Here is a 10,411-nt window from a genome sequence, read left to right as displayed (position 1 = left end):
GTCTGTCTGTGTGTATGTCTGTTTGTAAGTATGTCTGTAAGTATATGTATATATGTGTATATCTGTGTGTATGTATATATGTGTCTGTGTGTGTAAATGTAATGTGTTTGAAGTATAGATATGTGTGTATACGTGTGTGTGTGTGTAAGAGTATGCTTGTCTGTATGTCTGTAAGTATGTATATATGTGTGTATGTCTGTGTGTGTAAGTGTATGTGTATATGTGTATCTATAAGTGTATGTGTGTATGTATGTACGTGCATCCTTGTTGTAAGTCATCCTTAGATGATGCTCTGGGTGCTGAAGCTTTCCACTGTTTTTTTTTGTTTTGTTTTGTTTTGTTTTGTTTTTTTGGAGATAGGATCTCTTTCCTGACTTACTTTACCCAAGAGTCTGTCTCTCTCTCTCTCCCTCCTAAGCAGGTGCTAGCATGGCTGACATTTTTATGTGGCTTCCAGGGATGGAACTCAGGTCCTCGTGTTTAGACAGTAAGTACTTTATTGACTGAGCTACCTCCCTATCCTTTCCTTGGCTTCTGTAGGAAATGAATGCCATATGTAATCAAAGCAAACGTTACTTAGCAAATATTTGTTGTTATTTGTTGAGGACCTTCAGAGGACAGACATTCAGGACAAATACAAAAAGGTATCTGTAGAGTTGGGCAGGTGGTATGTAGGCATGCTGGTAGATGAGTGCTGGCTTCTCAGAAAGGAAAGGGTGGAGACCAGTCCTCCCACCACCACCAGGGATTGGATTCCTTGCTGTGGGAAAGAAAGAGGGGGCCTTCTAGCTTGCTTTCTATTGCAGAGTTATAAAAAGAAAATCACAAACCTAAGCAACTCGAGGACAGGGCTTATTAGCCTCACCCATTCTGATCACAGTCTATCTCAAAGGGAACTCAGAGCAGGAACACAGGGCAGGAACCTGAAGCAGGAACTGGGCAGTGGCAGAAACTGCTTGTTGTTTTTTTTTCCCTCCTGGCTTCTTCAGCCTGCTTCCTTACACAAGCCAGGTCCACCTGCTCAGGGCTGGTCTCCCACATCAACTAATAAGAAAGAATATGTCCCCACAGGTTTGCCTGCATGTCAGTCTAATGGAGGCATGTCTCTCAATTTAGGTTCCCCCTTCCCAGATGACCAGAGCTCATGTCAAGTTATTAAAAAATTAAGCAGCAAACTCATCAGGTAGAGGAAAAGGCTGTGGCCTCAGAAGCCAGGAATGCATCTGGTATACCCCCCCCTCCCCCCGCCCGCTCCTTCCACTAGCCTAGGGAAAGCCAAAAGTTTGGCGTCTGAAGTCACATTAGGTCGGGAGGGTGGTGGTAGTGGGAACATGTCTGGATGGTTCTAATGTAATTTTAACACTGGGAAGTTTGTGTTTAATCTAGGAGAAAATGGCTTTACGGAGGTTCATTTCATTGGATAAGGGCAGATTAAAAAAAAAAAAAAGATCGAGAGCAGAGTTCCAGGAAGAAGTCCTGGGTGATGGGGGTGGAAAAAGAGTCATCACTCAGTATCTTTTCTGGCCTAACTTTGATCTCTTCCCCATCTTAGATTTTTACCTCCCTGCCTCCTTCAATCCCAGATGCCGGTCCCCTTCTCTGAAATTATCCACGTCAAGCAAATATGCATTAATAATACATTTAAAAACCCACTTCCCATCTCCAAACACAGAGAAAAATGGGTCATTCTGCATCCTGTGCCCTTCTCTGGTACATTCTAAAGACAAAAATTCCAGATTGCAGTGGTGTGAAGGGTGACCTCCTACCAAAAGAAAAAGAAGAAAGAAAAAAGAAAAAAAAATCCTGTTTCTTTTGCTAATGTTCTCAGCCTCGCTTCACCTCTCCAAATAGAGAAAAAAGAACTGCGGATAAAAATGCATGCATCGCAGCCTTAGCTCCTCAACCACTTTTGGGAGAGGCCTGCGGGGTCGGGTGACTCAAGCTCGCGCGGGGACGAGCCAAGAGCGCTCCCGACTTCCCTGGAACCTTAACGTCCTACGGTTCACCTTCTCCCGATTGCGGGGCCCTCTCCCTGACCCAGATCACTCCCCAGCTTGGTTCCCAGACCCCATCGGGAGCGCGGGTCCCCTTAAGCCCAAGACGCCGCACCTGTGGGCTCTGGGTCGCCTCCCGCAGCGCTCGGGCGCAGCTCCCCGAGGCTCCGCTAGGGGTCTCTGTCGGGTGGCGAGCCGGGTGGGCGGGATCAGCTGACTCTGCCGGCTGCGAGCCCCGCCGCCTCGCTCCAGCTCTGTCAGTTTCCTCGGCGGCGGGAGGCGAGAGCACCGGGAGCAGAGCGAGCGCGGGGCCACCGGAGACGGCGGCGACGGCGGCGGCGACGCGGACACAGCCAGGGCGCGGCGGATCTTCTACTCGCACACAGAGCACTCGGTGGCCCACGCAGGATCACGATGCTGCCCAGCTTGGCACTGCTCCTGCTGGCCGCCTGGACGGTTCGGGCTCTGGAGGTGGGTGCCGCGCCTTGGGAACGAGACGGGGGAGGCGGGCGCCGGGAGGACGCGATCCTCCCCACCGAGGAGCTTGAATCTTGAGACGCGGGGGACTGTCACGGGTAGACCGCTCCTCGCCGCCCCCGCCTGCGGGCGCCCTGCGCTTCGGCGGCTCTGGCCCAACCCTGCCCGGGGACGCGCTGCCCGAGCGATGAAGAGGGAGCGGGTTAGAACGCTGGGTTCCCCATATCCGTGCCAGCCTAGGGCTGGAAGGCGAGGGGACCAGCCTGAACGCAGACCCTGACTCCTCCCTGCCTCGAGAGCGGGGCTCCGGGATGCGAGAGACACCCAGTTCGAGGGGGAAGGGACACGTGTGGAAAACCGAAAGCGCAGCGTCTCAGGATTCAGTGCCCTGCGAGGAAATTGCCGCCCTTCCCCTTCCTTGGGGTCCTGGGTTGGAATGGGGGCAGCCCTGGATGCTGGGGAGCGCCTGGCTCACACTCCCTTCCCACCCCCGCCTGTCTTGACTGGGAAGCTGGGCTTCGCTCCTGGCGGCCGCGGGCGGTGGCTGCCTGCGCAGCGACCCTCTCCCGAGTCGGTGCGGGGTCGCGCACCGCCGCCTTCCTTTTGCAAACTTTGTGCATTTCCGTGTCTCCCTTTTGTGTAAGTTCCAAGTGATGGGAGGGATCGGAAAGTGCGGCCACCCAGCACCGTCCCTTAACCTGGACGTCCAGGATTCTCCAGTGCACCTCCAGTTTCTCCCTGAGTCTGAGAAGGTCCCCGGGAACAAAAGCCGCGACACCCCGCCCTCGCCGTCCAGGGCGCGGTGGCGGAGCCCTGGTAGCTGGTGCGCCACCGCGGTTTCTTTCCCCGAGCTGCGCGTCTGCCCCCGAGGGCCTAGAGGTGCTGCTAGAGCCCCGCGGTCTCCCACCCCCGCATCACCACCACCTACTGGCAATCCTGTGCGGACTGCAAAGTCCTGAGAGAGAGAGAGAGAGAGAGAGAGAGAGAGAGAGAGAGAGAGAGAGAGAGAGAGAGAGCCGGGAGTGAGGCGTGCGTCTGGGAAGGGCACGCCTGGTGCCTGGTGGTGGGGAGGCTGAGGCTCCAGGGCATCAAAGGAGGCGTTTGTCTGATTAAGGTGCGGCCTCCTATGGGGCAGATTTGGGAACTCTAGCTTAGTCACCCTGGGGGGGCGCAGGATGCTGGGGAGGGTCCTCAGGGTTCCTTTTTTTAAAAAGGGGGTGCAGATAAAAGGATTGAATAGGGTGAAGATTAAGACGGAGAAGATGGCGCCTCTGCAGTGCAGCAAAGAAAAGCTGTGTGGAGGCTGCAGCCTGTGAAATCCACCCACCACTAGGTGTATAACAAGTCTTCCCCATTCATCCAACTCTCTAGCATGCAGCAGAAGGCTTGTTTTCCTTTTTATCCAGAGATGCCTGGAAGTTGTTTGCGTGGCAGCTGGTTTTATTTCTCTTCGTTTGTACCCTCTTCACCATCCAAGCATTTGCTACTAGCCCTTCCCCATCGTCCTCCTCTTTCCCCTCTACCTCATAGGAATTTTCCCAAAAAGCAATTTCCGGGCCAGTGTTTTCCTGCAATTTTGTGGGGATTGTCTAGGCTATCACACTAGTATGAGTTTTTATTTATTTAAATTTTTTTTAGCTCTTAATTTACAAGGTCATTGAACTTTTACCCCCTCTGATTTTTTTTTTTTTTTTAACCCACAAGTGGCTTCAGAATCTGTAAGTCACCTCAGACTGGTTAAAACAGGTCTTCTAAGAGTCTTAAGAATTTAGTGTTCCTTTTTTTTTTTTTTTTTTCAAAGCCATTTAATCAAGGGAATTCTGATTTCTCTGATGACCTAAGAATTTAATTGTTTTGCTGTACAAAAACACGACTAAGTAATTAAAGGAATAACTTTAATTTTTGGAGCATTTTACTTTTCTTGAGCATTTTTTTTAAACTTGTATAAAAAGAGTCACAGTGTAGGCCAAGATGAACTGGATTTATGTTTTGGCTTGTGCGATTGCATATCCTTTTTCTGCCGAACATTTGGAGATTCTCCTGCAGTTATCGTCACCTTTAAAGGGTGGCTGGGAGCACGACATTCGTGCCTTTGATGAATCACTGGAAGGGTAGGTAATTCATCCTAATGAGGCTTGACAGACTTTGCAGTTCTGCGTCCACTGAAGCCACGGAATTATGAGTTGGCTGCGTTTTGTAAATCACAGAAAATCCGTCTGCTGCAGGTGGCTCTGCAAAAGAACCCGTGTGACGGAGGGTGCTGATGATGGGGTCTTGAGTGTCCTGATGCTGGGGCTCAAGGGTGCTGATGCTGGGGCCTCCAGGGTACTGATGCTGGGGCCTCGTCTTCCAGGGAGTCGGCATTTCCTGGTTTGGTTTTATTTTCCTGGTATGTTGAACAGAGGTATGCGTTTAGCAAACCGTGATGGACTCATCTTGTTTGCTTGTATAGAGCTGATAACTCTCAACTTGCCTCGGTAGTGGTGGCTCCTTCACTGTCTGCGACTGCTGCCCGGTAGTGCCGCTCTGATGGTAGAAGCCTACTCATAGAACAGCGAAGCTGACATTATTTTTTTGACAGGGATCCATTGGAGTCACCGGTTACTGCTTGTCAGTGGGAAGCCATAATACTGGCAGGCTATAAATGCTTCTTATCACCCCAAGGGATAGCGTCCCTCATTACACTTGTAAGGCTGCAAGCAATTAAAAGATGGAACTGAGGAATTGAAAAGGTATATATATATATATATATATATATATATATATATATATATACAGGATCACAAAACTAAACTGGAAAATTCAAGATTTAAAATTAAATAGGAGAAAAATAGGATCAATGGGCTACTGGTTTGAAGGAAGTTGAAGTTACTTTTACGGTTAAGGTTTTTAAGTTTTTAGTTTACTGTTTATGACACACCAATTTTCTATATCTCTGTGTTAAAGATTATCTATCAGTCATCCTGCATATAGAAGTGAAGAAGGTGCTTAATAAAATATTATGCGTTATTTTTGCAGAGGTGTTGTCGTGGGATTTGCAGGGCATCTTTGATTAATACATTTCTTTTCTAATCTCTGCCTTTTATGTCAAGATGAACCTGCACAAACATACTTTAAATATCAAGCTCATGTTTACTTGACTGCATATATTTTATTGCCTTCTCCCACACTGGGTACAGAAGTATGCAGGGTGAATAAAGCATGCACATAATTATAAAATAGGAGTCTTACATTCCAAAAAAGAAAGTACGGATTAGGCAAAGGAAAAAAGAAAGGACACAGAAAGTGGGGTACTCAGAAACTGTACCAGGAGAAAGACCTAGAATTAAAAACAGTAAAGGGACAAGAGGATGCGATAATCCTGGGACGTTTCCCGGGTGAAAGTCTCCAGCCAGGTTTGTGTCCTGGGTCTGGGAATGGAGGTTAAGTATTTGCATGGATTGTATTTGCTCACACACAGACACCAGAGCCTACATGCAAGGCCTTTGTCTTATCTGTATTCCCTGCTCTCGCTTTGGAGCCAGGCATAGATAAGGTTTTACATAATGAAGGCGAGAACAAGTGTGGAGTTCATTTTGATTCATGGCCTCGTCTGTTCATTAGGGACAATTTGACTGATTGATATTTAGGCCAAATCCTGTCTCTCAGCTCTGATCACCTTTACGTAAACCCCAACCGTCTCTCCCCTCATGGAGCTTCCACTCATCCAGGCAAGACAGGAAATCAACAGAAACTGTGGCAGGTGTAGGCCAGACTCTGGAGCTGGGTGAAGAACTGGAAGGAGACCAAGGCTGAAAGCAGCCTGGGAAGTATCCCTAGCACCATGTTGACCAGGGGTGGGTAAGGACAAAAAGCCTCACCCACCATGCAAACTACCAGGAGGGAAGGGAGAAGCAAATTTTCAAACTGCTTCCATTAGGAACGTTAGCCAAGAGTTGTCATCCTCCTTTGCACATCAGGGTCACAGAGTGTCTCTGCCTCCCTCCCTCCCTCCCTCCCTCCCTCCCTTCCTCCCTCCCTCCCTCCCTCCCTCCCTTCCTCCCTCCCTCTCTCCCTCCCTTTCTCCCTCCCTCTCTCCCTTCCTTCCTGTGTTTGTGTATGTGGTGTTGGGATTTCATATGGAGACTTAGGCATGATGGGCAAATGCCTGCTGCGCTACATCCCCATCCCAAGGATTCATGAAGATGAAAACAAAACCAGAAGCAGAAAAGTTCAAGAGTGTTGTCAGAGTTCCACCCAGTACATCAGAAAGAGAATCCCCTGGAGCAAGGCCTGGACATTGGCATTAAGGGCAGAAAAAAACAAAAAAAAATTCTCTGGGCAATTTTAAAATAGAAACTGTGATTTTGAGGGCAGTTACAGATGGACCAATTTGAACCACATTCAGGATTCATCAAGCTGTTCTGAAACCAAACGAGCCAAGTAATGGCATGGAAGCTAGTAGCTGTGCAGGAAAACAGGGAGGAGGGCAGAGGAAAGCTCGGGTCTGTTTGCAGCCTCATCATCTCTCCTTAAGGCTGCTGTGGCTTGACATTACCTCTCTGTAGCCAGGACTGAAGTCACATTCCACCCCCTGGGCTAGATGACCTTGTGGCCTTTTGGGAAACTTGCCTCACAGAGCACACACCTGCGTTTGTGAAGGCCTGGCAGGCAGCCAGCACTGTTCAGCTCCCAAGCCCTAACCTGGTTATTATTGTTTTTTTCTTTCTGTACTTGTTTGTTTCTTGATGCAACCGTGACATCTTTTCCTTCTCGTAGTGGGATCCTAGATACAAACCGTGGAGTGCAGAGTGATAATCAATACTGTCTGATGCAAGAGCTCGTGAGTGCTGTAACCTCCTGCATCTTACCTTCCATGACCTACCCTCCTGAGTGCGTGGGAAAGAGAACAGGCTAAGGTGGGGGAGTGAGCGTGCTCCGGGGATGAGTAGCAAGGATAAGCACTACATATTATATTTCAGTCTCAGTTTGCCAGTGGAGGTATTATTCCAAAAGAGGAGATGTTACATAGCTCTTTCCTTAGTTTAACATGGATTGCTTTTGAGAGAGATGAATATTCATTATGAAATAAATGTTGGGTGAATTTTCTTTTCTTTGGATTGTTCTAGCTAGGAGGTTTGACTGGTACCATCTTTGGGATAGGAAATACCCCCAAGAATGCTGGATTAGAATGACTGCTGTAGTAATTTATTTAAAATGAGTTTGTTTTTTTTTTTTTTTTTTTTTTTGCTACTAGTTTTAAAGAAAGCATTCATCAAGAAATAGCTATAAAAGAGATTAAGGAGAACGTGCGTTCACATACATTCAGTCCTAGCTTCAGTAATGGGTAGAGAAGATATTTTATTTACATTTATTTTGTATGGATACTTTTTTATTTTTTGAGATGGGGATCTGTTTTGATTACTTTTTGTTAACTTGACAGAGACTCAAGTCACCTGGAAAGAGGGACCCTCAAGTGAGAATTGCCTTTATCAGATTGGCCTGCAGGGCGGGGCATTCTCCTGATTTATGATTATTGTGGGTTGGCCTAGACAACTATGGGCGGGGCCACCCCTGAGCAGGTAGTCCTTGGATGTATAAGAAAGCAGGCTGAGCCAACCCCGGAGACAGCGAGCCAGCAAACATCCCTTCTGTTTTAGTTCCTGCCTCCGGTCCCTATTTGAGCTCATATCCTTGGCTATCCTTGATGGACTGTAACGTGTAAGATGTAATAAGCCCTTTCCTCTCCAGGTTACTCTTGGCCATACCTTAAATATTGTATTATCATTTTAAAATTATGTCTATATGTGTGGCTATGTGCACGTGAGTACAGTTACCTGTGGAGAATACAGGCCTTGGATCTCCCGGAAGTTAGAATTTACAGGTGTCTGTGAATCAACTGAATTGGAAGAACCAAAGTGTTCTTAGTCCCCTCAGCCCCCAAGGAGACAGAACTGGAGTGAACATTTGTAATACTGATTTTGAGGTCAGGTGTATTGTTAGGTCAGTAATTTGAACCATTGAGTGTTTCTCAGATGTCTAGAAAAGGCCAGCATTTCACATTGCTTTCTGTTGCTGTGACACAGTACCTGAGACAGCCAACTTAAAAAGAAGAAAGGTTTATCTTGGTTTACAGTTTCGGAGGTTTAAGTCTATGATTGGTTGGCCCCATAATTATGGGCCTGTTGTGAGGCAGCATATTATGGCCAGCTGTTCCTGTCATGGTGGTCTGCCTGGAAGCAAACAGGAGAAAAGAAGAGATCAACATGTCAGATTCCCACACAGTCCCCACCTTTAACGACAGGGGCCCTCAGAAGGCTAAGCCTTTGACCCACTGACCTTAGGGTCATACTTATGATTTAAGCTATAACAAACATGAATCCAGAAACCAAATGGGGGCAAGGTTGTTTGAGCATGCACTCAGGATGCTGTGTCACCTGAGATACTGGCCATGGGTAAATTTCTGTGCTTCTGTAAAATGTAGATAGTGGTATTTAATGTTGTCAAGGATTAATTTAATATATAAGGTCCTCACAAGTAGATAAATTGATATGTATTAATATGTACTTGATGTCTAATGATAACTAGGTGTTGCTACTTTCATAGGAGGGTAGAAAAGTAATATGTTTTTCTCACGCATAGTTATAGAAATCTAAATAATCTTCATGATATTTCACTTATTAGAATAATTAACTCACTTATTGTCTAATTATGAGTAAGAAGAACTTGGCAGTTTGTTTTCTGTAAGGTTGAATGAATTTACCCAAGCATGACTTACACCTGTAACCCCAGCACTATAGGAGACATGAGTGGAGGATCACAGGTTCAAGGCCAGATTGGGCTATGTGAAAAAAAAAAAAGATTTAAATACAGCACAGGTAAAGGGGGTTTTATTTCTGTTTTGTTGTTGTTGTTGTTTGTTTATAAAATATCATTTATGTGATTTTCTATTTCAGTTGGATTTTTAGAAATTTTAGAATGATTCGTGTTCACTGAAAAAAAATAAACAGTAGAGAAATGTGCAGGGTTTGTACAAATAGAGAATGTTCATTTTTAATGCTGTGCATGCTAGCAGTTTTCCATGTGTTTAATATTAAACCACTTTATGCGCTGGCTTGATTATTAACACAATTATTAGTCAGACATCTTCGGGTTTGTGTGAGGACCTGGGGACAGGCTTAGTTTTGTCTTCAGCTAAACCTTTTCAATAAAAATGAATAATCAGGCTTTGTCATCAGAACAGATATAGAAGATTCAAATGCCAGCCAAAGAATGTTGGTCCTAGTGTAGACGGCTGCAACAGCTTCACTCAAGACAGGGCATGAAGGCAGCCTTCCTGTAAAGAAATCAGACTCAAAATAAAATGAGTTTATATAACTGTTGTGTTAGGCTATCAGGTCTTTTACCTATGTCTCAGTTAAAAATACACGCAGAAAACACCAGCAGGTTTGCTCATGTGCCATTTTCTCTCTGTGTGTCAAAATTAGTCTAATGGTATTTGGAACTGTTAGTAAATAAAACTTAGGACTCTGTGGTTAAATTCTGGTTGCAAACAGCATGGAAGGATCAAGAAGCAAAGGCCTTAGGGTTCCAAGTGGGTTTTTGTTAACCAGCTGTGTGTTTAGTATTTGGATGGAGGTTGGTTCTGGTCTGGCTGGGAGTACAGAATCCATTTTTAGGACTCACCTTACTCATAGAAGTTACACAGAGGAAGACCGGATGGTCTCAGGGCCCCGTGTGCAGGGCCAGTGAACCCACATGAGAAATGAGGAAAGGGAACACATTAGAGATGCTTTTGTAACCATGGATCCTGAACCTAGTACAGCAACGAGCACGGAACAGGACAGGAACCCCCTCATTTTCAGATGGCCTGGTTTTTTTTTTTTTTTTTTTTTTTTTTTCTTCTTTTTACTTACATTTCGAATGTTATCTTATTTCTTTTTTCCCCCTCCCTCAATCCC

General features: G+C 46.2%; 1 protein-coding gene across 7 annotated transcripts in view; it reads left to right on the top strand.

Annotated features, from left to right (window-relative positions):
• Nucleotides 1–2,222: 2,222 nt before the first annotated feature.
• App (amyloid beta precursor protein) overlaps nucleotides 2,223–10,411 on the top strand; it is a 215,778-nt gene continuing 207,589 nt past the window's right edge. For 2 of the 7 annotated variants that reach the window (XM_029470475.1, XM_021184768.2), the window contains exon 1: nucleotides 2,233–2,465. In XM_029470475.1, the coding sequence (XP_029326335.1) occupies nucleotides 2,409–2,465 (57 nt within the window). In that variant the 5' untranslated portion in view covers nucleotides 2,233–2,408. Of the gene's footprint in view, nucleotides 2,466–10,411 lie in introns of all 7 variants that reach the window. The other 5 variants (XM_029470477.1, XM_029470474.1, XM_029470476.1 and 2 more) reach the window with 4 other exon arrangements.

The sequence above is a fragment of the Mus caroli genome, chromosome 16 (genome assembly GCF_900094665.2).
Source record: "Mus caroli chromosome 16, CAROLI_EIJ_v1.1, whole genome shotgun sequence".
Classification (NCBI taxonomy): Eukaryota; Metazoa; Chordata; class Mammalia; order Rodentia; family Muridae; genus Mus; species Mus caroli.
Note: the sequence above shows the minus strand (reverse complement) of the source record. Positions and strands in the feature narration are given on the sequence as shown.